We start from the raw sequence: 27847 nt of genomic DNA, 5'->3' as shown, positions 1-27847 counted from the left end.
AGAGCTCAACACCCCGCGCCCCCACAGGTCCTGGCAGGTCGGTACTCACTGATGGCCGGGGCGATGCCCCCCACGGAGCCCGGCCCGGGGATGTTGCCGGCCACGGCTCCTGTGTCACCCCCCAGGTCCTGGCAGCTCAGTGACAACAATCCCGGCACCCCAAGGTCCTGGCAGCTCAGAACTCAAGGTCCTGGCAGATCAAAGCTCAAGGTCCTGGCACCTCAATGTCCTGGCAGCTCAGAGCTCAAGGTCCTGGCAGCTCAAGGTCCTGGCACCTCAAGGTCCTGGCAGCTCAGAGCTCAAGGTCCTGGCAGATCAAAGCTCAAGGTCCAGGCAGCTCAGAACTCAAGGTCCTGGCAGCTCAGTGACAACAATCCCGGCACCCCAAGGTCCTGGCAGCTCAGAGCTCAATGTCCTGGAACCTCAAGGTCCTGGCAGCTCAGAGCTCAAGGTCCTGGCACCCCAAGGTCATGGCAGCTCAAGGTCCTGACACCTTAAGGTCCTGGCAGCTCAGTGACAATAACCTGGCACCCCAAGGTCCTGGAAGCTCAGAGCTCAAGGTCCTGGCAGCTCAGTGACAACAATCCTGGCACCTCAAGGTCCTGGCAGCTCAGAGCTCGAGGTCCTGGCAGATCAAAGCTCAAGGTCCTGGCAGCTCAAGGTCCTGGCAGTTCAAGGTCAATAACCTGGCACCCAAAGGTCCTGGCAGCTCAGAGCTCAAGGTCCTGGCACCTCAAGGTCCTGGCAGCTCAGAGCTCGAGGTCCTGGCAGATCAAAGCTCAAGGTCCTGGCAGCTCAGAGCTCAAGGTCCTGGCAGCTCAGTGACAACAATCCCGGCACCTCAAGGTCCTGGCAGCTCAGAGCTCAAGGTCCTGGCAGATCAAAGCTCAAGGTCCTGGCAGCTCAGAGCTCAACACCCCGCGCCCCCACAGGTCCTGGCAGGTCGGTACTCACTGATGGCCGGGGCGATGCCCCCCACGGAGCCCGGCCCGGGGATGTTGCCGGCCACGGCTCCTGTGTCACCCCCCAGGTCCTGGCAGCTCAGTGACAACAATCCCGGCACCCCAAGGTCCTGGCAGCTCAGAGCTCAAGGTCCTGGCAGATCAAAGCTCAAGGTCCTGGCAGCTGAGAGCTCAACATCCCCCGCCCCACAGGTCCTGGCAGGTCGGTACTCACTGATGGCCGGCGCGATGCCCCCCACGGAGCCCGGCCCGGGGATGTTGCCGGCCACGGCGGCCGCCTGGGCGGCGGCGGCGGCCTGAGCGGTGGCCGCCTGCTGCTGCATCTGCCGGTGGCACTGCCGCAGGTCGAACACCTGCGGGGGAGGGAATAAACCGGTTAGTTTCAAACCAGTTAGTTTTCAAACCGGTTCGTTTTCAAACCGGTTAGTTTTCAAACCGGTTAGTTTTCAAACCGGTTAGTTTTCCAACCGGTTAGTTTCAAACCGGTTAGTTTTCAAACCGGTTAGTTTCAAACCGGTTAGTTTTCAAACCGGTTAGTTTTCAAACCGGTTAGTTTTCCAAACCGGTTAGTTTTCAAACCGGTTAGTTTTCCAAACCGGTTAGTTTTCCAAACCGGTTAGTTTTCAAACCGGTTAGTTTCAAACCGGTTAGTTTTCAAACCGGTTAGTTTTCAAACCGGTTAGTTTTCCAAACCGGTTAGTTTTCAAACCGGTTAGTTTTCCAACCGGTTAGTTTTCAAACCGGTTAGTTTTCCAACCGGTTAGTTTGGAACTGGTTAATTTCGAACTGGCTAGTTTCAAACCGGTTAGTTTGGAACCGGTTAGTTTCTAACCAGTTAGTTTCTACCAGTTTTGTTCTAACCAGTTTGTTTGTAAGGGGTTAATTGTGACCGAACCGGTTTGTTTGGAACCGGTTAGTTTGGAACTGGTTAATTTGGAACTGGTTAGTTTCAAACCGGTTAGTTTGGAACTGGTTAGTTTCTACCAGTTTCATTCTAACCGGTTCGTTTGTAAGGGGTTAATTGTGACCGAACTGGTTAGTTTGGAACCAGTTAGTTTGGAACTGGTTAGTTTGGAACTGGTTCGTTTCAAACTGGCTAGATTCAAACCGGTTAGTTTGGAACTGGTTAGTTTGGAACTGGCTAGATTCAAACCGGTTAGTTTGGAACTGGTTAGTTTGGAACTGGTTAATTTGGAACTGGTTAGTTTGGAACCGGTTAGTTTGGAACTGGCTAGTTTCTACCAGTTTCGTTCTAACCGGTTTGTTTGTAAGGGGTTAATTGTGACCGAACCGGTTAGTTTGGAACTGGTTAATTTGGAACTGGTTAGTTTGGAACTGGTTAGTTTGGAACCGGTTAGTTTCAAACCGGCTAGTTTCAAACCGGTTAGTTTGGAACTGGTTAGTTTGGAACCGGTTAGTTTGGAACTGGCTAGTTTCAAACCGGTTAGTTTGGAACCGGTTAGTTTCTAACCGGTTAGTTTCTACCAGTTTCGTTCTAACCGCTTCGTTTGTAAGGGGTTAATTGTGACCGAACCGGTTAGTTTGGAACCGGTTAGTTTGGAACTGGTTAGTTTGGAACTGGTTAGATTCAAACCGGTTAGTTTGGAACCGGTTAATTTCGAACTGGCTAGTTTCAAACCGGTTAGTTTGGAACTGGCTAGATTCAAACCGGTTAGTTTCAAACCGGTTAGTTTGGAACCGGTTAGTTTGGAACTGGCTAGATTCAAACCGGTTAGTTTGGAACTGGCTAGTTTGGAACTGGTTAATTTCAAACTGGCTAGATTTAAACCGGTTAGTTTGGAACCGGTTAGTTTGGAACCGGTTAATTTGGAACTGGCTAGTTTCAAACCGGTTAGTTTGGAACCGGTTAATTTGGAACTGGTTAGTTTGGAACTGGCTAGTTTGGAACCGGTTAATTTGGAACTAACTGGTTAGTTTGGAACTGGCTAGATTCAAACCGGTTAGTTTGGAACTGGTTAATTTGGAACCGGTTAATTTGGAACTAACTGGTTAGTTTGGAACTGGCTAGATTCAAACCGGTTCGTTTGGAACCGGTTAGTTTGGAACCGGTTAATTTGGAACTGGTTAATTTGGAACTGGTTAGTTTGGAACTGGTTAGTTTGGAACCGGTTAGTTTGGAACTGGTTAATTTGGAACTGGTTAGTTTGGAACTGGCTAGATTCAAACCGGTTAATTTGGAACCGGTTAGTTTGGAACCGGTTAGTTTGGAACTGGCTAGTTTGGAACCGGTTAATTTGGAACTAACTGGTTAGTTTGGAACTGGCTAGATTCAAACCGGTTCGTTTGGAACCGGTTAGTTTGGAACTGGTTAGTTTGGAACCGGTTAATTTGGAACTAACCGGTTAGTTTGGAACTGGCTAGATTCAAACCGGTTCGTTTGGAACCATTCCTCACCCCGCGAAACAAATAAATTAACGAGGAAACGAATAAACGAACAAATAAACTCACAAATCAATGAAATCCCCCATTCCAATTATAATAATAAATAAATAAATGAATAAATGAATAAATAAATAAATGAATAAATGAATAAATGAATAAATGAATGAATAAATAAATAAATAAATAAATTCCTTGTCCCACAAAATAAACAAATAAACTAATTAATTAATTTAATTAACTCATTAATTCCATTCCTTATTCCACGAAATAAATAAAATGCCCAAATAAATAAATAAATCAATAAATCCCTTATTCCACGAAAGAAATAAAAAAATTAATAAATGAAGAAACAAATGCCTCGTTCCAATAAATAAATAAATAAATAAGTACCTAAATTCCATATTCCACTAAATCAATAGATCAATCAATAAATGAACGAATGAATAAATAAACAAATATATAAATAAGTAAATAAATAAATTCCTCATGTCGCTAAATAAATAAATAAATAAATAAATTATCTCCTTTTCTAATAAATAAATAAATGAATCCTTATGCCAATAAATCAATCAATCAATCAATCAATCAATCCTTATTCTAATAAATATATAAATACATCCTTATTTTAATAAGCAAATAAACTAATACACCCTTATTTAAATAAATAAATAAATACATCCTTATTTTAATAAATAACTAAATAAATAAATCCTTATGCCAATAAATCAATCAATCAATCAATCAATCCTTATTCGGATAAATATATAAATACATCCCTATTTTAATAAACAAATAAACAAATACACCCTTATTTAAATAAATAAATAAATAAATAAATACAGGCTTATTTTAATAAACAACTAAATAAATAAATCCTTATTCCAATAAATAACTGAATAAATAAATCCTTATTCTAATAAATAAATAATTACATAAATAAATATATTAATAAGTAAATAAATAAATAAATAAATAAATAAACTCTTATTCCAATAAATAAACAAACAAACAAATTCCTTATCCTAATAAACAAATAAATCAATCCTTATTTTAATAAATGAATGAATAAATAAATAAACGGATCCCTGTTCTAATAAATAAATAAATAAATGCATCCTTATTCTAATAAATAAATACATAAATAAATAAATAAATAAATAAACACATCCCTATCTTAATAAATGAAGAAATAAATGCATCCTTATTCTAATAAATAAATAAATAAATAAATAAATAAATACACACATCCCTATCTTAATAAATGAATAAATAAATAAATAAATAAATAAACTCATCCCTATCTTAATAAATGAATAAATAAATAAATAAATAAATAAACTCATCCCTATCTTAATAAATAAATAAATAAATGCATCCTTATTCTAATAAATGAATAAATAAATAAATAAATAAATAAATAAATAAATAAACTCATCCCTATCTTAATAAATTAATAAATAAATGCATCCTTATTCTAATAAATAAATAAATAAATACATAAATAAACATATTCCTATATTAATAAATAAATACCTTCGTCTTTTATTAGACAAAGGAACAAACGCGTCCTCAATTAAATAAACAAATTATTACCTATTTAAATAAACAAACAAACCATCCTTACTCTGATAAATAAACGAATAAATAAATAGACAAATAAATAAACAAACAAATAAATAAATAAACCAATACGTCCTTACTCTGATAAATCAATAAATCAATATATAAATAGATAAATAAATAAATAAATAAAGAAACAAATAAACCAATACGTCCTTACTCTGATAAATAAATAAATAAATAAATAAATAAATAAATTCTTACTCTAATAAATAAATAAATAAATATGTAATAGATAAATAAATAAATAAATAAACCAATACGTCCTTACTCTGATAAATCAATAAATCAATATATAAATAGATAAATAAATAAATAAATAAAGAAACAAATAAACCAATACGTCCTTACTCTGATAAATAAATAAATAAATAAATAAATAAATAAATAAATAAGTCCTTACTCTAATAAATAAATAAATAAATATCTAAACAGGTAAATAAATAAATAAACCAATACAGTCCTTACTCTGATAAATAAATGAGTAAATAAATTAATAAATAAACAAATAAACCAATATGTCCTTATTCTTATAAATAAATAAATACATAATTAAATAAATAAATAAATAAACCAATACGTCCTCATATAAATAAATAAATAAATAAATAAATAAATAAATACATCCTTACACTGATAAATAAATAAATAAATAGATATATTGATAAATAAATAAATAAATAAATAAATAAATAAATAAACAAATACATCCTTGCGCTGATCAATAAATAGATAAATAAATAAATAAACAAACAAACCAATACGTCCTTACTCTGATAAATAAATAAATAAATAGATAAATAAATAAATAAATAAATAAATAAACAAATCCGTCCTTGCTCTAATAAATAAATAAATAAATAGATAAATAAATAAATAAATAAATAAATAAATAAATAAATAAATAAACCAATCCGTCCTTGCTCTAATAAATAAATAAATAAATAAATAAATAAACAATTAAAAAAATTTAATTAATTAATTCCTCACCCCGCCGCATCCGCCAATTAAAAAAGCAAAACCCAAAAAAACCCAAAAAAAACCGAACGAATCGATTAACTGATCAATCAATCAATCAATTAATGGATCAATTAGCGCAGCACACCTTGATGTAGGCGCTGGGGTAGAGCCAATTAACCAATTAATTAACTAATTAACCAACAAACCCTCACCCCCCCCCTCCATTGCTACCCATCCCAACCAACCCATCCACCAACGAATCGATTAACTGATCAATCAATCAATCAATTAATTAATGGATTAATTAGCGCAGCCCACCTTGATGTAGGCGCTGGGGTAGAGCCAATTAACCAATTAATTAACCAATTAACCAACAAACCCTCACCTCCCTCCCCATTGTTACCCATCCCAACCAACCGATCCGCCAACAAATCGACGCATCCATTAACCGATCAATCAATCGATCAATCAATTAATTAATTAATTAATGGATTAATTAGCGCAGCCCACCTTGATGTAGGCGCTGGGGTAGAGCCAATTAACCAATTAATTAACCAATTAACCAACAAACCCTCACCCTCCCCCCTCCCATTGCTACCCATCCCAACCAACCGATCCGCCAACGAATCGATTAACTGATCAATCAATCAATCGATCGATTAATTAATTAATTAATTAATTAATGGATTAATTAGCGCCGCTGGGGTAGAGCCAATTAACCAATTAATTAACTAATTAACCAACAAACCCTCACCCGCCCCCCCATTGTTACCCATCCCAACCAACCGATCTGCCAACGAATCGATTAACTGATGAATCAATCAATCAATCAATTAATTAATGGATTGATTGATTAATGGATTAACGAGCGCAGCCCACCTTGATGTAGGCGCTGGGGTAGAGCCAATTAACCAATTAATTAACCAATTAACCAACAAACCCTCACCCCCCTCCTCCATTGCTACCCATCCCAACCAACCGATCCACCAACGAATCGATTAACTGATGAATCAATCAATCGATTAATCAATTAATTAATTAATGGATTAATTAGCGCAGCCCACCTTGATGTAGGCGCTGGGGTAGAGCCAATTAACCAATTAATTAACCAATTAACCAACAAACCCTCACCCCCCTCCCATTGTTACCCATCCCAACCAACCGATCCACCAACAAATCGACGCATCCATTAACCGATCAATCGATCGATTAATCAATTAATTAATTAATGGATTAATTAGCGCAGCCCACCTTGATGTAGGCGCTGGGGTAGATCTTGTGCACGGCGTCGCCGGGCGCCCGGCCCGCCTCGCGGTCCAGGTAATAACTCTGCACGAAGACGGCGTGGTCGCTCAGGCACCGCACCCACACGTCGCCCTCGCCTTTGCACTCCAGCTGCACGCCCTTGCCGATGTGCAGCCTGTGAGGACGGAGAACACGCGTGTGCTTAGCGTGTTCGAAAAGTGAAATTTCGGTTCTATAAGGAAATGTTGATGTTTGGGGAAACTGAGGCACGGCGCGGTTTCGTGGTTCTCCGCAGCGCCGCAAACACGGGATGGGGTCTTGGGGGTGGGTGAACGCGTCACACGCCACGTCACGCGTGTTTCTAGCGTGTTCGAAAAGTGAAATTTCGGTTCTGGAAGGAAATGTTGACGTTTGGGGAAACTGAGGCACGGCGTGTTTTTTGCCGTGGTCTGTAGCACCAGAAACATGGGACGGGGTGGTAATGTTCAGAACACGTGACATGTGACGCCACGCATGTTTTTAGCGTGTTCGTACCATGAACTTTCGGTTCTAGAAGGAAATATTGAAGTTTGGGGAAACTGAGGCACGGCGTGTTTTTCACATGGACTCCAACACGGGAAACACGGGATGGGGCGCTCATGGTGTTCTGAACATGGAACACGGGACCCGTCACGCGTGTTTTTAGCGTGTTGTTTTGGTTCTAGAAGGAAATGTTGAAGTTTGGGGAAACTGAGGCACGGTACGTGTTCGGGGGTCTCTGTAGCACCACAAACACGGGATGAGGTCCTCGTGTCATTCTGAACATGGAACACGGGTCGTGTTTTTCGCGTGTTCGAACCGTGAACTTTCGGTTCTATAGGGAAATGTTGAAGTTCGGGGAAACTGAGGCACGGCGCGTTTTCATGGTTCTCCGCAGCGCCACAAACACAGGATCGGGTTTGCGGGGTGGCCGAGCGCGTCACACGCCACGTCACGCGTGTTTTTAGCGTGTTCGAACCGTGAAATTTCAGTCCTAGAGGGAAATGCTGACGTTCGGGGAAACTGAGGCACGGCGCGCGTTGGCGGCTGCGCGCCAATTTGCATATTTTGCATGCTAATTTGCATATTAATAATTCCACTTCCCCACCCACCCCTCAATGAGCCGCCATCTTGCTTCTTCAACCCCCCCCCCCCGCACTCCGCCCCACCGCCCCTTTAATTACCCCGCCGCGTTTTCTCCTAATTATTCCTCCGCCTCATTTGCATATTAATGAGCCCACCTGACCCTCTCGATGGCCTCCGTCCGGTGCACGTTGGACAATTGGCCCAGGCAGAAGCGGTCGCCGCCCGACGGGTCCACGTAACCGTCCACGGTGACCACGGGACAACTGGAGGGCACCTTGAAGGTCTCGCCCACCTGCACGTCCATCTCGAAGTAGGCGATGGAGCACCAATATTCCGGCGCTGATTTGCATAATTGATGAGGCCGACGGGTCGTTAAGGGGAGGCGCCAAACGAGCCGGCGGCCAACAAAAAAAAAAAATCAAAAAAAACCCAAAAAAACCCAAAAAAAACCAAAAAAAAGGAGGATTATTCAAAATGGCCGCCAGGGAAGGGGTTGGGGGCAATGAGATGGGCTCATAGGGGTTGATAGTGGAGTTTGGCCTGATTTGCATCTGATTTGCATCTGATTTGCATAGGAATGAGGGAATGTCAAGCGTCGGCAAGGTGAATAAGCGCGGGATATAATGATATGCAAATTATTGATTGGAGGCAGGGGGACGAACCCAAATCTGACTCCCACACCCGTTTCGAGCTCTTATTCGGTCCGGATCTAATTTACATATAATTTGCATATTCAGTATTGGATTGACATTGGTTAGGAGCACAAATAATCACAAAATATAATTATATGCAAATTATTTATTGGAGGCAGGGGGACGAACCCAAATCTGACTCCCACACCCGTTTTGAGCTCTTATTCGATCCGGATCTAATTTACATATAATTTGCATATTGGTGATTGGATTTACATTTTTAGGAGCACGAATAATCACGGGATATAATTATATGCAAATGAGTTTATCGGAATCAGGGGGACAAACCCAAATCTGACTCCCACACCCGTTTCGAATTGAACCTATTTGCTATTCTAGCCTGATCTAATTTACATATAATTTGCATATTCATTGTTGGATTGACAGTGGTTAGGAGCACGAATAATCACGGGATATAATTATATGCAAATGAGTTTATCGGAATCAGGGGGACAAACCCAAATCTGACTCCCACACCCGTTTCGAGCTCTTATTCAATCTGGATCTAATTTACATATAATTTGCATATTCATTGTTGGATTGACATTGGTTAGGAGCACGAATAATCACGGGATATAATGATATGCAAATTATTTATTGGAATCAGGGGGACAAACCCAAATCTGACTCCCACACCCGTTTCGAGCTCTTATTCGATCTGGATCTAATTTACATATAATTTGCATATTCATTGTTGGATTGACATTGGTTAGGAGCACGAATAATCACGGGATATAATGATATGCAAATGAGTTTATCAGAATCAGGGGGACAAACCCAAATCTGACTCCCACACCCGTTTCAAGCTCTTATTCGATCCGGATCTAATTTACATATAATTTGCATATTCATTGTTGGACTTATATTGTTTAGGAGCACGAATAATCACGGGATATAATTATATGCAAATGAGCTTCTCGGAATCAGGGGGACAAACCCAAATCTGACTCCCACACCCGTTTCGAGCTCTTATTCGGTCCGGATCTAATTTACATATAATTTGCATATTCATTATTGGATTGACATTGGTTAGGAGCACGAATAATCACGGGATATAATGATATGCAAATGAGTTTATTGGAATCAGGGAGACAAACCCAAATCTGACTCCCACACCCGTTTCGAGCTCTTATTCGATCCGGATCTAATTTACATATAATTTGCATATTCATTATAGGACTTATATTGTTTAGGAGCACGAATGATCACGGGATATAATTATATGCAAATGATTTAATGGAGTCAGGGGTACAAACCCAAATCTGACTCCCACACCCGTTTCGAGCTCTTATTCGATCCGGATCTAATTTACATATAATTTGCATATTCATTATTGGATTGACATTGGTTAGGAGCACGAATAATCACGGGATATAATGATATGCAAATGATTTATTGGAATCAGGGGGATGAACCCAAATCTGACTCCCACACCCGTTTTGAGCTCTTATTCGATCCGGATCTAATTTACATATAATTTGCATATTCATTATTGGATTTATATTGGTTAGGAGCACGAATAATCACGGGATATAATGATATGCAAATGAGTTTATCGGAATCAGGGGGACAAACCCAAATCTAACTCCCACACCCGTTTCGAGCTCTTATTCGATCTGGATCTAATTTACATATAATTTGCATATTGGTGATTGGATTTACATTGTTAGGAGCACAAATAATCACGGGATATAATTATATGCAAATGAGTTTATCGGAATCAGGGGGACGAATCCAAATCTGACTCCCACACCCGTTTCGAGCTCCACCTATTTTCTATTCCATCCATATCTAATTTACATATAATTTGCATATTCATTAATGAATTGGCATGGTATAGGAACGCAAATAATCACAGGATTTAATTATATGCAAATGAGTTTATCGGAATCAGGGGGAGTCCCACACCCGTTTCGAGCTCCACCTATTAGATATTAAATCTGGGTCTAATTTGCATCTAATTTGCATACTAATGACCGGATTTGCATTTTGACTCACCGGGGTGATTGGAGATCGGAGGTTGGAAGGCGAGCTCGTTGTGGACCGGCCCTGGGAAAAAAATACCCAAAAAAATTAATTAAATTTTTATGAAATTTATATGAAATTTATATGAAATTTGTATTAAAATTTGTATTAAATTTATTTTAAATTTGTATAAAATTTCTGTTAAATTTAGGCCAAATTTATACTAAATTTATCCCAAAATTATCCCAAATTTATCCCAAAATTATCCCAAATTTATACAGAATTTTTATTAAATTTATTCCAAATTTATGCAAAATTTATATTTAATTTATTCCAAATTTATACTAAATTTATATTAAATTTATACCAAAATTAGACTAAATTTATACCAAATTTTTACCGTATTTACCCTAAATTTATATTAAATTTATATTAAATTTATCCCAAATTTTGACTAATTTTATATTAAATTTCTATTAAATCTCTATTCAATTTATCCCAAATTTCTCCCAAATTTATATTAAATTTTTACTACATTTATATTAAATTTATCCCAAATTTATACTAAATTTCTATTAAATTTTTACTAATTTATTACAAATTTATATTAAATTTGTATTAAATCTATCCCAAGTTTATCCCAAATTTTGACTAATTTTATATTACATTTATATTAAATTTATATTAAATTTATATTAAATTTATCCCAAATTTTGACTAATTTTATATTAAATTTATATTAAATCTATATTCAATTTATCCGAAATTTCTCCCAAATTTATACCAAATTTATTCCAAATTTTTTTCCAAATTTATACCAAATTTATATTCTATTTATTCCAAGTTTATCACAAATTTTTTCCAAATTTATCCCAAATTTATACCCAATTTATATTCAATTTATTCCAAATTTATTCCAAATTTATCCCAAATTTATACCAAATTTATATTCTATTTATTCCAAATTTATTCCAAATTTATACAAATTTATCCCAAATTTATCCCAAATTTACCCCAAATTTATATTCAATTTATTCCAAATTTATTCCAAATTTATACAAATTTATCCCAAATTTATCCCAAATTTACCCCAAATTTATATTCAATTTATTCCAAATTTATTCCAAATTTATACAAATTTATCCCAAATTTATCCCAAATTTATCCCAAATTTATATTCAATTTATTCCAAATTTATTCCAAATTTATCCCAAATTTATACCAAATTTATATTCAATTTATTCCAAATTTTTTCCAAATTTTTAACAAATTTATCCCAAATTTACATCAAATTTATCCCAAATTTATATTCAATTTATTCCAAATTTTTTCCAAATTTTTTCCAAATTTTTTCCAAATTTTTTCCAAATTTATTCCAAATTTATACCAAATTTATATTCATTTTATTCCAAATTTATACTAAATTTATTCCAAATTTATTCCAAATTTATTCCAAATTTATCCCAAATTTATATTCAATTTATTCCAAATTTATACCAAATTTAAACCAAATTTATATTCATTTTATTCCAAATTTATCCCAAATTTATTCCAAATTTATATTCAATTTATTCCAAATTTTTTCCAAATTTTTTCCAAATTTTTTCCAAATTTTTTCCAAATTTATCCCAAATTTTTTCCAAATTTTTTCCAAATTTATACCAAATTTATTCCAAATTTATCCCAAATTTATCCCAAATTTATTCCAAATTTATCCCAAATTTATCCCAAATTTATATTCAATTTATTCCAAATTTATCCCAAATTTATTCCAAATTTATCCCAAATTTATACCAAATTTATATTCCATTTATTCCAAATTTATTCCAAATTTATTCCAAATTTATTCCAAAATTATACCAAATTTATATTCAATTTATTCCAAATTTATTCCAAATTTATCCCAAATTTATCCCAAATTTATCCCAAATTTATATTCAATTTATTCCAAATTTATCCCAAATTTATCCCAAATTTATTCCAAATTTATCCCAAATTTATATTCCATTTATTCCAAATTTATTCCAAATTTATTCCAAATTTATTCCAAAATTATACCAAATTTATATTCAATTTATTCCAAATTTATTCCAAATTTATCCCAAATTTATCCCAAATTTATCCCAAATTTATCCCAAATTTATATTCAATTTTTTCCAAATTTTTTCCTAATTTTTTCCAAATTTTTTCCAAATTTATCCCAAATTTATATTCAATTTATTCCAAATTTATCCGAAATTTATCCGAAATTTATCCGAAATTTATCCCAAATTTATCCCAAATTTATCCCAAATTTGTGTTCAATTTTTTCCAAATTTATCCCAAATTTATATTCAATTTATCCCAAATTTACCCCAAATTTACCCCAAATTTATTCCAAATTTATATTCAATTTTTTCCAAATTTATTCCAAATTTATCCCAAATTTATCCCAAATTTATCTTCAATTTATATTCAATTTATTCCAAATTTATCCCAAATTTATATTCAATTCATCCCAAATTTATCCCAAATTTATATTCAATTTATTCCAAATTTTTTCCAAATTTTTTCCAAATTTATACCAAATTTATATTCAATTTATTCCAAATTTATACCAAATTTATATTCAATTTATCCCAAATTTATCCCAAATTTATTCCAAATTTATCCCAAATTTATCCCAAATTTATCCCAAATTTATCCCAAATTTATCCCAAATTTATCCCAAATTTATTCCAAATTTATATTCAATTTATCCCAAATTTATCCCAAATTTATCCCAAATTTATATTCAATTTATTCCAAATTTATTCCAAATTTATCCCAAATTTATATTCAATTTATTCCAAATTTATACCAAATTTATCCCAAATTTATTCCAAATTTACCCCAAATTTATCCCAAATCTATATTCAATTTATTCCAAATTTATTCCAAATTTATACCAAATTTTTTCCAAATTTATTCCAAATTTATATTCAATTTATTCCAAATTTATTCCAAATTTATATTCAATTTATCCCAAATTTATCCCAAATTTATCCCAAATTTATCCCAAATTTATCCCAAATTTATCCCAAATTTATCCCAAATTTATTCCAAATTTATATTCAATTTATCCCAAATTTATCCCAAATTTATCCCAAATTTATATTCAATTTATTCCAAATTTATTCCAAATTTATCCCAAATTTATATTCAATTTATTCCATTTTTTTCCAAATTTATTCCAAATTTATCCCAAATTTATTCCAAATTTTTTCCAAATTTTTCCAAATTTATTCCAAATTTATACCAAATTTATATTCAATTTATTCCAAATTTTTTCCAAATTTATTCCAATTTTTTTCCAAATTTTTTCCAAATTTACCCCAAATTTATCCCAAATTTCCCCCCAAATTTCCCCCCAATTCAAACTCAATTCTCTCTCTTACACTTCTAGGAAATTCCCAGTTATTCTGTAATTAATTAAGCCGTTAATTAGCCACTCACAGTAATGACCGGCGTGCACGGGCGGGTGGTGCTGCAGGTGCCCGTTCTGGTGCTGAGCCACGCCCGGCCCAAATGGCGCCGTCCTTCCTCCCGTCCAATCAGAACCTCCGCCTGACAACCCAAATTTACATCCACCAATCAGAGCCCGCAACCAAAAAAACCCCAAATTTTGGGGGTTTCGGGGCGGTTTTTAAAGGTTTTTTGTTTCGACCAATCAGGAAGCTCGAAGGGGGTGCGGCGACCAATCGGAGCCGCTGGTTGTCAAGCCAAAGAAATCCTAAAATTGTGTTGACCAATGGGAGGCCAGAGCAAAAAAATCCCGAATTTTTGGCGGGTTTTGGAGGTTTTTTGGGGTTTTTTCGTTTCGACCAATCGGGAAGGGCGAAGGGGGTGGGGTGTTCTGGCTCGGCCAATCAGAGGCCAGAATTCAGTGGGATTGTCCAATGGGAGCCAAGCTACCAAAATAACAAAATTTTGGGGTTTGGGGATCCCAAAAATCGCAAAATTTGGTTTTACGGACCCAAAAATCCCAAAATTTGGTTTAACGGACCCAAAAATCCCAAAATTTTGGGTTTAGAAATTCCAAAATTCCCAAAAATTTTTGTTTTTAGAAATCCCAAAAATCCCCAAATTTTGGGTTTTAAAAATCCCAAAAATCCCAAAAATTTTGAATTTAGAAATTCCCAAAAATCCCAAAATTTTGGTTTTTTGGGATCCCAAAATTCCCAAAATTTGGTTTTTGGGACCCCAAAAATCCCCAAAATTTGGGTTTTAGAAATCCCAAAAATCCCCAAAATTTTGAATTTAGAAATTCCCAAAAATCCCAAAATTTTGGTTTTTTGGGATCCCAAAATTCCCAAAATTTGGTTTTTGGGACCCAAAAAAATCCCAAAATTTGGGTTTTAAAAATCCCAAAAATCCCAAAAATTTTGAATTTAGAAATCCCAAAATTCCCAAAATTTTGTTTTTTTGAAATCCCAAAAATCCCCAAATTTTGGGTTTAGAAATCCCCAAATTCCCAAAAATTTTATTTTTAGAAATTCCAAAAATTCCAAAATTTGGGTTTTAGAAATCCCAAAAATCCCAAAAATTTTGAATTTAGAAATCCCAAAAATCCCAAAATTTTGGGTTTTAAAAGTCCCAAAAATTCCAAAATTTTGGGTTTAGAAATTCCCAAAAATCCCAAAATTTTGGTTTTTTGGGATCCCAAAATTCCCAAAATTTGGTTTTTGGGACCCCAAAAATCCCCAAAATTTTGGGTTTAGAAATTCCCAAAAATCCCAAAATTTTGGTTTTTTGGGATCCCAAAATTTTGGGTTTCATTATCCCCAAATTCCCAAAATTTGGTTTTTGGGACCCAAAAAATCCCAAAAATTTTGGGTTTAAAAATGCCAAAATTCCCAAAATTTTGAAATCCCGAAATTCCCAAAAATTGGGTTTTGGGATCCAAAAATCCCAAAATTTTGGGTTTAGAAATCCCAAAATTCCCAACATTTTGTTTTTAGAAATCCCAAAAATCCCCAAAATTTGGGTTTAGAAATTCCAAAAATCCCAAAATTTTGGGTTTTAAAAATCCCAAAAATCACAAAAATTTTGAATTTAGAAATTCCCAAAAATCCCAAAATTTTGGTTGTTTGGGATCCCAAAATGTTGGGTTTCATTATCCCCAAATTCCCAAAATTTGGTTTTTGGGACCCAAAAAATCCCAAAAATTTTGGGTTTAAAAATGCCAAAATTCCCAAAATTTTGAAATCCCGAAATTCCCAAAAATTGGGTTTTGGGATCCAAAAATCCCAAAATTTTGGGTTTAGAAATCCCAAAATTCCCAAAAATTTTTGTTTTTAGAAATCCCAAAAATCCCAAAAATTTGGGTTTTAAAAGTCCCAAAAATCCCAAAATTTTGGGTTTTAAAAATCCCAAAAATCCCCAAAATTTGGGTTTTAAAAATCCCAAAAATCCCAAAATTTTATTTTTTTGGGATCCCAAAATTCCCAAAATTTGGTTTTTGGGACCCCAAAAATCCCAAAAATTTTGGGTTTAGAAATCCCAAAATTCCCCCAAAATTTTATTTTTAGAAATTCCAAAAATCCCAAAATTTGGATTTTTGGGGTCCCAAAAATCCCAAAATTTTGGGTTTAGAAATCCCAAAAATCCCCAAATTTTGGGTTTTAGAAATCCCAAAATTCCCAAAATTTTGGTTTTTAGAAATCCCAAAAATCCCAAAATTTTTGGGTTTAGAAATTTCCAAAAAAATCCCAAAATTTGGGTTTTAGGGACCCAAAAATCTCAAAATTTTGAAATCCCAAAAATCCCAAAAATTTTGAATTTAGAAATCCCAAAATTCCCAAAATTTGGGTTTTAAAAATCCCAAAAATCCCAAAATTTGGGTTTTAAAAATCCCAAAAATTCCAAAATTTTGGGTTTAGAAATCCCAAAATTCCCAAAAATTTTGGGTTTAGAAATTCCCAAAAAATCCCAAAATTTTGATTTTTTGGGATCCCAAAATTCCCAAAATTTGGTTTTTGGGACCCAAAAAAATCCCAAAAATTTTGGGTTTAGAAATCCCAAAATTCCCAAAAATTTTTGTTTTTAGAAATTCCAAAAATCCCCAAATTTTGGGTTTTAAAAATCCCAAAAATCCCAAAATTTTGAAATCCCAAAAATCCCAAAAATTTTGAATTTAGAAATCCCAAAATTCCCAAAATTTGGGTTTTAAAAATCCCAAAAATCCCAAAAATTTTGGGTTTAGAAATCCCAAAATTCCCAAAAATTTTATTTTTAGAAATTCCAAAAATCCCCAAATTTGGATTTTTGGGGATCCCAAAATTTGGATTTTTGGGGTCCCAAAAATCCCAAAATTTTGGGTTTTTGAAATATCAAAATTCCCAAAATTTTGGTTTTTTGGGATTCCAAAATTTTGGGTTTTTGGGATCCCCAAAAATTCCCAAAATTTTGGATTTTTGGGGCGGTTTTTTTTTGGGTTTTTCGTTTCGACCAATCAGGAAGCTCGAAGGGGGCGGGGCGTTCTGGCTCGGCCAATCAGAGCCCAGAATTCACCGGGATCGTCCAATGGGAGCCAAGCTCCCAAAAATCCCCAAAATTTGATATTAATTAGGGTTAATAAGATGTTAATTTGGGTTAATTAGATATTAATTGGGGTTAATTAGATATTAATTAGGATTAATTTGTGAAATAGGAAATATTAATTAGGGTTAATTAGACACTCATTAGGGTTAATTAGACGTTAATTGGGGTTAATAGCTGTGAAGGGAGATGTTAATTAGGGTTAATTAAGTATTCATAAGGGTTAATTAGTTATTAATTAGGGTTAATAGGCGGAATGGGTGATATTAATTAGGGTTAATTAGGTATTAATTAGATATTCATTAGGGTTAATAGCTGTGAAGGGTGATATTAATTAGGGTTAATTAGATATTAATTAGGGTTAATAGGTGTAATGGGAGCTATTAATTAGGGGTAATTACATATTAATGAGGGTTAATAGCTGTAAAGGGAGATATTAATTAGGGTTAATTAGATATTAATTAGGGTTAATAGGTGGAAAGGGACATATTAATTAGGGTTTAGTATTAATTAGGGTTAATAGCTGTGAATGCAGATATTAATTAGGGTTAATTAGATATTAATTAGGGTTGATAGCTGTGAAGGATGATACTAATTAGGGTTAATTAGCTATTATTAATTAGGGTTAAAAAGATATTAATTATGATTAATAGGTCTGAAGGGAGATATTAATTAGGATTAATTAGATATTCATTAGGGTTAATAGGTGGAATGGCAGATATTAATTAAGGTTAATTAGATACTAATTAGGATTAATTAGATATTAATTAGGGCTGATCAGATATTCATTACGGTTCTCATGATCCACTGAACTCGCCTATTAATAAACACATCTCATTTGCATATTAATGACCCCGGTCCATTTCTCACGCAACGCATTAATTATTAAACCCGCGTTAATTTGCATACTAATTTGCATATTAATGATCCCACCCCTTCCGCCCCGCCCTCCCTTTCCCCTTATTCTTTATTAAATCCACATTAATTTGCATGTTAATTTGCATATTAATGACCCCACCCCTTCCGCCCCACCCTCCCTTTCTCATAAAATCCACATTAATTTGCATACTAATTTGCATATTAATCACCCCACCCTTTCCACCCATGCCCTCCCTTTCTCCTTATTATTAAATCCACATTAATTTACATATTAATTTGAATATTAATCACCCCACCCCTTCTGCCCCCGCCCTCCCTTTCTCCTTACTCTTCTTCATTAAATCCACCATAATTTACATACTAATTTGCATAATAATCACCCCACCCCTTCCGCCCCGCCCTCCCTTTCCCCTGACCATTCTCCCATTGAACTCCCACATTAATTACGAAACCCCTACTAATTTGCATACTAATTTGCATATTAATGACCCCACCCCTTCCGCCTCCGCCCTCCCTTTCTCCTTATTATTAAATCCACGTTAATTTACATACTAATTTGCATATTAATCACCCCACCCCTTCCACCCCCGCCCTCCCTTTCCCTTGACCATTCTCCCATTGAACTCCCACATTAATTACGAAACCCATACTAATTTGCATACTAATTTGCATATTAATGACCCCACCCCATCCGCCTCCGCCCTCCCTTTCTCCTTATTATTAAATCCACATTAATTTACATACTAATTTGCATATTAATGATCCCACCCCTTCCGCCCCCGCCCTCCCTTTCCCCTGACCATTCTCCCATTGAACTCCCACATTAATTACAAAACCCGTACTAATTTGCATACTAATTTGCATATTAATGACCCCACCCCTTCCGCCTCCGCCCTCCCTTTCTCCTTATTATTAAATCCACATTAATTTGCATACTAATTTGCATATTAATGACCAAACCCCTTCCAACCCTGCCCTCCCTTTCCCCTGACCATTCTCCCATTGAACTCCCACATTAATTACGAAACCCGTACTCATTTGCATACTAATTTGCATACTAATTTGCATATTAACGACCCCACCCCTTCCGTCCCCGCCCTCCCTTTCCCATGACCGTTCCCACACGCAACTCCCGCGTTCCTCCGCACACGCTAATGACACGCAAACCAACAAATCCCCTCTCTCCCGCCTCCTGTCGCGTGTAAATCACATGTTAGCCCACACGCCAATTAATTAACCCTTCATTAAGCTCATTAACTCACCCGCCGGCGCCACCGGCACCCCGGCGAAGTTGGCGCCGCCGGCCTCGCCCGGCGCCATCATGGCGGCGGCGGCGGCCGGGTAACCCTCGGAGGACACGCGTGACGCTGGCGTGTGCTGCACCGTGGGCGGGGCCCGGGCCTCGGGCGCCGCCTCGAAGTCACGCGTGTACTCGTCCTTCACCAGCATGGCGGCCGCCGGGGGGGCTGCGGACACGCTAAGGTCACACGTGGGCGGGGACGCGCAAAGTGAGGGGGGGACATGCTACGGTCACGCGTGTGCGGGAATGGGAATGTGGGAAAGGAGGGGGAACACGCTAAGGTCATACGTGGGTGGGCATGGGAACGTGCTAAGGTCATACATGTGGAGGGACACGTAAAGGGAAAGGAACACGCTACGGTCACGTGTGTGCGGGAACATGGGAAAAAAGGGGGAACATGCTACGGTCACGCGTGTACTCGTCCTTCACCAACATGGCGACGGCCGGGGGGGCTGCAAACATGCTAAGGTCACACATGTGCGGGAACATGCTAACATCATGTGTGTGCGGTACTGGGAACATGTGAAGGGAGGGGGAACACGCTAAGGTCACATATATTACATGTATGTAACACGCGTGTCCCGACTCACCTGAGCTCTGCAGCGTCAGCCCCGAGAGATCTGGAACATACAAAGAACACGCCAAGGACACGTGTGAGGTGGGAGGCGCCCGGAACACGCTAATGCCATGCGTGTGACATGTGTGTGAACATGTGAAAACACGCTTGGAGCAAAAAAAAGCCAAAAAGTCACGTTTGAACACGCTTGTGGCACGCGAAACGCCTTAGCGTGTTCTTAGCGTGTTCTTAGCATCTTACGTGCCTGTGAGCTCTGTGTTCAGCCACCCACACCCATGACATGTATGTGAACATGCCAAAACATGCTTTAAATCAAAAAATCGCCATAAACCGGCCAAAAATCGACCTCTTAACACGCTTTTTACACGCGAAACGGCTTAGCATGTTCTTAGCATGTTCGCGTGTGTGTGCGATCACCGATGCCGGGCGCTCACACTTGTGACATGTGTGTGAACATGTGAAAACATGCTTCGGGCAAAGAAACCGGCCATAAAACGGCCCAAAATCCAAGTTTTAACACGCTTTTTACATGCAAAACGGCTTAGGATGTTCTTAGCGTGTTCACGTGTGTGCAATCACCAATGGTGGGCGAGACATGCATGGAAACATGCCAAAACATGCTTCCAAAAAAAAAAAAAACCGCCATAAAGCAGCCAAAAATCCACCTTTGAACACGCTTTTTACACGCGAAAGGGCTTGGCGTGTTCTTAGCATGTTCACGCGTGCGCCGTCAGCCATGCTGCGCGCTCCCACTCGCGCCACGCGTGTGAACACGCTAAGGCGCGCTCGGAGCCAAATCCCCTTTGAAAAGCCCACGAAATGGCCGAAAAGCGACCTTGTCACACGCGTGTTACACAGGAGTTGGCTTGGCGTGCTCTTAGCATGTTGTGACCATGTTATATATGTGTGAGCGCCGCGTTCAACCCCCCCCGCTCCCACGCCACGCGCCAAAACACGCTTTGAACGGAAAGAAACGGCCGTTTCGACGCGGTTTTTTTTTGGTTTTTCCGCGCACACGCGTGGCACACGCGTGTTCACGCGTGCGCGCTGACCGATGCCGGGCGAGACGACGCGCTCGTAGTGGTAGGGGTTGACGCAGACGCTGTCGCACTTGAGGTCGAAGGCGAACTGGCAGTACTTGACGTGCTTCAGCTCGTTCTTGTGCAGGTCCGGCCAGCGCCACAGCCGCGCGTAGATCACGTGCGGGAAGCCCTTGCGGCCTGCCACCTGCCGGGGACACGGGAAAACATGTGTGTTACACGGGAAAACACACGGGTTACATGGGAAAACATGCGTGTTACACGGGAAAACGTGTGTTATATGGGAAAACATGTGTGTTACAGGGGAAAACGCGCCTAGATCATGTGGGGAAAGGCCTTGCGGCCTGCTACCTGCGGGGGACATGGGAAAACATGCGTGTTACATGGGAGAACATGTGTGTTACATGGGAAAATGTGTGTTACATGGGAAAACATGTGTGTTATATGGGAAAACATGTGTGTTACATGGGAAAACGTGTGTTATATGGGAAAACATGTGTGTTATATGGGAAAACATGTCTGTTACATGGGAAAACATGTGTGTTATATGGGAAAACGCGCGTAGATCATGTAGGGAAAGGCCTTGCGGCCCGCCACCTGTGGGACACGGGAAAACATGTGTGTTACATGGGAGAACATGTGTGTTACATGGGAAAACGTGTGTTATATGGGAAAACATGTGTGTTATATGGGAAAACATGTGTGTTATATGGGAAAACATGTGTGTTATATGGGAAAATGCGCGTAGATCACGTGGGGGAAGGCCTTGCGGGCCGCCACCTGCCGGGGACACGGGAAAACATGTGTGTTACACGAGAAAACACGCGGGTTACATGGGAAAACGTGTCTGTTACACGGGAAAACATGTGTGTTATATGGGAAAACATGTGTGTTATATGGGAAAACATGTGTGTTATATGGGAAAAAGAGCGTAGATCATGTGGGGGAAGGCCTTGCGGCCCGCCACCTGCCAGGGACATGCCAAAACATGCGTGTTACACGGGAAAACACGCGGGTTACATGGGAAAACGTGTCTGTTACACGGGAAAACATGTGTGTTACATGGGAGAACCCATCTGTTACACGGGAAAACACACATAGATCACGTGCGGGAAGCCCTTGCGGCCTGCTACCTGCGGGGGACACGGGAAAACATGTGTGTTACACGAGAAAACACGCGGGTTACATGGGAAAACGTGTCTGTTACACGGGAAAACATGTGTGTTATATGGGAAAACATGTGTGTTATATGGGAATACATGTGTAGATCACGTGGGGAAAGGCCTTGCGGCCCGCCACCTGCCGGGGACACGCCAAAACATGTGTGTTACATGGGAGAACATGTGTGTTACATGGGAAAACGTGTGTTATATGGGAAAACATGTGTGTTATATGGGAAAACATGTGTGTTATATGGGAAAACATGTGTGTTATATGGGAAAATGCGCGTAGATCACGTGGGGGAAGGCCTTGCGGCCTGCTACCTGCCGGGGACATGGGAAAACACGCGTGTTACATGGGAAAACACGCGTGTTACATGGGAAAACGTGTCTGTTACACGGGAAAACATGTGTGTTACATGGGAGAACCCATCTGTTACACGGGAAAACACACATAGATCACGTGCGGGAAGCCCTTGCGGCCCGCCACCTGCCGGGGACACGGGAAAACATGTGTGTTACACGGGAAAACACGCGGGTTACATGGGAAAACGTGTCTGTTACACGGGAAAACGTGTGTTATATGGGAAAACATGTGTGTTACAGGGGAAAATGCGCGTAGATCACGTGCGGGAAGCCCTTGCGGCCCGCCACCTGCCGGGGACATGGGAAAACATGTGTGTTACATGGGAGAACACGCGTGTTACATGGGAAAACATGTGTGTTATATGGGAAAACATGTCTGTTACATGGGAAAACATGTGTGTTATATGGGAAAACATGTGTGTTATATGGGAAAACGCGCGTAGATCATGTAGGGAAAGGCCTTGCGGCCTGCCACCTGCGGGGACACGCCAAAACATGCGTGTTACATGGGAAAACACGCGTTTTACATGGGAAAACATGTCTGTTACATGGGAAAACATGTGTGTTATATGGGAAAACATGTGTGTTATATGGGAAAATGCGCGTAGATCACGTAGGGGAAGGCCTTGTGGCCCGCCACCTGCCGGGGACACGGGAAAACATGTGTGTTACACGGGAAAACATGTGTGTTACACGAGAAAACACGCGTGTTACATGGGAAAACGTGTCTGTTACACGGGAAAACATGTGTGTTACATGGGAGAACCCATCTGTTACACGGGAAAACACACATAGATCACGTGCGGGAAGCCCTTGCGGCCTGCTACCTGCGGGGGACACGGGAAAACATGTGTGTTACACGAGAAAACACGCGGGTTACATGGGAAAACGTGTCTGTTACACGGGAAAACATGTGTGTTATATGGGAAAACATGTGTGTTATATGGGAATACATGTGTAGATCACGTGGGGAAAGGCCTTGCGGCCCGCCACCTGCCGGGGACACGCCAAAACATGTGTGTTACATGGGAAAACATGTGTGTTACAGGGGAAAACATGTCTGTTACATGGGAAAACATGTGTGTTACATGGGAAAACATGTCTGTTACATGGGAAAACATGTGTGTTACATGGGACAACGCGCATGTGAGACAGGAAAACAGGTGGAGTTGTTGTCATGTGGGAAACACGCGTGTGAGAGGGGAAAATGTGTGTGTTACACGGGAAAATGCGCGTAGATCACGTGGGGAAAGGCCTTGCGGCCCGCCACCTGCCGGGGACATGGGAAAACATGTGTGTTACATGGGAGAACACGCGTGTTGCATGGGAAAACATGTGTGTTATATGGGAAAACATGTCTGTTACATGGGAAAACATGTGTGTTATATGGGAAAACGTGTGTGTTATATGGGAAAACGTGTGTGTTACATGGGAAAACATGTGTGTTATATGGGAAAACGCGCGTAGATCATGTGGGGGAAGCGCTTGCGGACTGCCACCTGCCGGGGACATGCCAAAACATGCGTGTTACACGGGAAAACACGTGGGTTACATGGGAAAACATGTCCGTTACACGGGAAAACATGTCTGTTACATGGGAAAACATGTGTTACAGGGGAAAACACGCGTGTTACATGGAACAACATGTCTGTTACATGGGAAAACACGCGTGTGAGAGAGGAAAACATGAGGAAATGCATGTTGACATGTGAAAAACACGGGATCGGAGCGGGGAAACACGCGTGTTACATGGGAAAACGCACATCGGAGAGAGGAAAACAGATGGAGTTGTTGTCATGTGGGAAACACGCGTGTGAGAGGGGAAAACGTGTGTGTTACACGGGAAAACACGCCTAGATCACGTGGGGGAAGCCCTTGCGGCCTGCCACCTGCCGGGAACACGGGAAAACACGCGTCTTACATGGGAAAACATGTTCATTACACGGGAAAACATGTGTGTTACATGGGAGAACATGCCTAGATCACATGTGGGAAGCCCTTGCAGCCTGCCACCTGCAGGGACATGCCAAAACACACGTGTTACATGGGATAACGCGCGTAGATCACGTGCGGGAAGCCCTTGCGGCCCGCCACTTGCCAGGGACATGGGAAAACATGTGTGTTACATGGGAGAACACGCGTAGATCATGTGGGGGAAGGCCTTGCAGCCCGCCACCTGCGGGACATGGGAAAACACGCGTGTTACATGGGAGAACATGTGTGTTACACGGGAAAATGCGCGTGTGAGAGAGGAAAACAGGTGGAGTTGTTGTCATGTGGGAAACACGCGTGTGAGAGGGGAAAACATGTGTGTTACACGGGACACCACGCCTAGATCACGTGCGGGAAGCCCTTGCGGCCCGACACCCGCGAGCATGGGAAAACACGCGTGTTGCATGCGAAAACATGTGTTACGTACGAAAACGTGTTACATGGGAAAACACGTGAGTGAAAGGGGGTAACATGTAACATGTAACATGTAATACGTAACATATAACATGTAATATATAAGATGTAATGTGTAATATGTACTATGTAACATGTAACTTGTGACATGTACCATGCACCAGGGAATATGTAATATGTAACACGTAACATGTCATGTGTAACATGTAACATGTCATGTGTATTATGTAACAGGTAACGTGTCATATGTAACACGTAACATGCAATACACAGTATGTAACATGTCGCATGTAATATGCAACATGTAACACGTAACATGTAATATGTCATATGTAACGTGTAGCATGTAGTGTGTGATATGGAACATGCAATGTGCAATATGCAATAAGTTACGTGTAACATGTAACTTAATGCGTCACATGTAACATGTACCATGTAACATGGAATGTAGAACATGTCAAATGTCATATGTAAATGTAATATTTAGTATGTGACATGTAACGTGTAACATGTAACATTTAATACATAACATGTAATATGTACCATGTACCATGTAACGTCTAATATGTAATATGTAACATGTCACATGTAATATGTCATATGTCATATGTAACACGTAGCATGTAATATGTAATAAGTAATGTGTAACACGTAACATAATACGTAATATGTAACATGTCAGATGTAGTACGCAACATGAAACACGTAACATGTTATATGTCATGTGACGTGTAATATGCAACATGTAACAGGCAATATGTAGCATGTAACATGTAAGATCTAACATGTCATACGTAACATGTAACATACTGTGTAACCTGTAATATGTAGCATGTCACATGTAACACGTAATAAGTAATATGTAATATACAACATGTAACAGCTAATATGCAACATGTAACATGTAATATGTAATGTGTAACGTGTAACATGTAGTATGTGATGTGTAAGACATAATATGTAACATGTCACACGTAATATTTAACATGTAACATGTAATATGTAACATGTACCATGTAATATGTAACGTGTAACATGTAATACGTAGCATGCCACATGTAATATGTGATGTGTAACATGTAGCATGTAACGTGTAACGTGTAACATGTAATGTCTAATACGTAATATGTAACATGTAAGATGTAACGTGTAACACGTAATATGTAGCATGTCACATGCAATATGTGATGTGTAACATGTAATGTGTAACATGTAATGCCTAATACGTAATATGTAACATGTAGCATGTAATATGTAACATGTAACACGTAATATGTAGCATGTCACATGCAATATGTGATGTGTAACATGTAATGTGTAATATGTAATAAGTAATATGTAACATGTAACATGTAATATGTAACATGTAGCATGCAACGTGTAATGTGCAACATGCAGCACGTAACACGCAATGTCTAATGAGTAACATGTCGCATGTAACATGTAACATGCAACACAATACATCGCACGTAACCTGTAACACGCAACACTTCCCCCGCAACACGCAACGTCCCACGCAACTTGCACCACGCCGCGTGCGCCGCATCCTACGCCATAATGCAACGTGCAACACGCGCCATCTAACACGTAACACCCCAACCCCCAACAACACGCCACCGACACGCCAGCAACACGCCAGCGCCCCGCGTGCCCACCTGCAGCCGCCCGTCCAGCGTCCGCTGGATGGTGACGCATTTGCTGGGGTGGGCGCCGTTGGTGGTGATGGCGGCGATGAGCGAGTCCAGCTCGTCCTTCTTCTCCTTCAGCTTCTTGACCAAGCTCTCGATGGCGCGCTTGGCGAACGTCTCGCTCTCGCCGCCCTGCCGGTGGCACATCAGGCTGTGCACGATGCTCAGGCACGCGTCGCCGCTCGTCGGCGTGCCCGCCGCCGGCATGCTCTCCATGGGACACGCGTGTGCGGTGGCGGTCGGTTCCTTCGAGGGTTAGGGCGTTCTTTGGGTTTGTTGTGATTTTCGGAGGGTTTCGCTCGACGTTCGTTGGGTTTCGTCAAGTTTTGGGGCGTTTCGGGCGCGGCTTTTTTGGGTTTTGTCGAGTTTTGGAGGTTTTGGGCGGCTTTCGTTGGGTTTTGTCAAGTTTTGGACGTTTCGGGCGCGGCTTTCTTGGGTTTTGTCAAGTTTTGGAGGTTTTGGGCAACTTTTGTTGGGTTTTGTCAAGATTTGGAGGTTTTGGGCGACTTTCGTTGGGTTTCGTCAAGATTTGGACGTTTCGGGCGCGGCTTTTTTGGGGTTTCGTGGAGTTTTGGAGGTTTTGGGCGACTTTCGTTGGGTTTTGTCAAGATTTGGAGGTTTTGGGTGACTTTTGTTGGGTTTTGTCAAGATTTGGAGGTTTTGGGCGACTTTCGTTGGGTTTCGTCAAGATTTGGAGGTTTTCGGCGACTTTCGTTGGGTTTTGTCAAGATTTGGACGTTTCGGGCGCGGCTTTTTTGGGTTTTGTCAAGTTTTGGAGGTTTTGGGTGGCTTTCGTTGGGTTTTGTCAAGATTTGGAGGGTTTGGGCAACTTTTGTTGGGTTTTGTCAAGTTTTGGACGTTTCGGGCGCGGCTTTTTTGGGTTTTGTCAAGTTTTGGAGGTTTTGGGTGGCTTTCGTTGGGT

At 39.3% G+C, this 27847-nt stretch overlaps 1 protein-coding gene across 2 annotated transcripts in view; it reads right to left on the bottom strand.

Moving 5' to 3' along the window:
• Window positions 1–27554, bottom strand: part of LOC110484326 (SMAD family member 4) — a 34411-nt gene extending 6857 nt beyond the window's left edge. The window contains exons 1-9 of one of the 2 annotated variants that reach the window (XM_085571413.1): window positions 26893–27554; window positions 21318–21492; window positions 20279–20308; window positions 19651–19854; window positions 14426–14536; window positions 10985–11035; window positions 8450–8633; window positions 7197–7365; window positions 1177–1315 (exon numbers count right to left, since the gene is read on the bottom strand). In XM_085571413.1, coding sequence (XP_085427539.1) covers window positions 1177–1315; window positions 7197–7365; window positions 8450–8633; window positions 10985–11035; window positions 14426–14536; window positions 19651–19854; window positions 20279–20308; window positions 21318–21492; window positions 26893–27141 — 1312 coding nt within the window. In that variant the 5' untranslated portion in view covers window positions 27142–27554. The remainder of the gene's footprint in view (window positions 1–1176; window positions 1316–7196; window positions 7366–8449; window positions 8634–10984; window positions 11036–14425; window positions 14537–19650; window positions 19855–20278; window positions 20309–21317; window positions 21493–26892) is intronic. The other variant, XM_085571414.1, reaches the window with a different exon arrangement.
• Between the last annotated feature and the right edge of the window lie 293 nt (window positions 27555–27847).

This window comes from Lonchura striata, chromosome W (assembly GCF_050655825.1).
Source record: "Lonchura striata isolate lonStrDom1 chromosome W, ASM5065582v1, whole genome shotgun sequence".
NCBI classification, from domain to species: Eukaryota; Metazoa; Chordata; class Aves; order Passeriformes; family Estrildidae; genus Lonchura; species Lonchura striata.
This window is presented reverse-complemented; position numbering and strand designations above follow the sequence as displayed.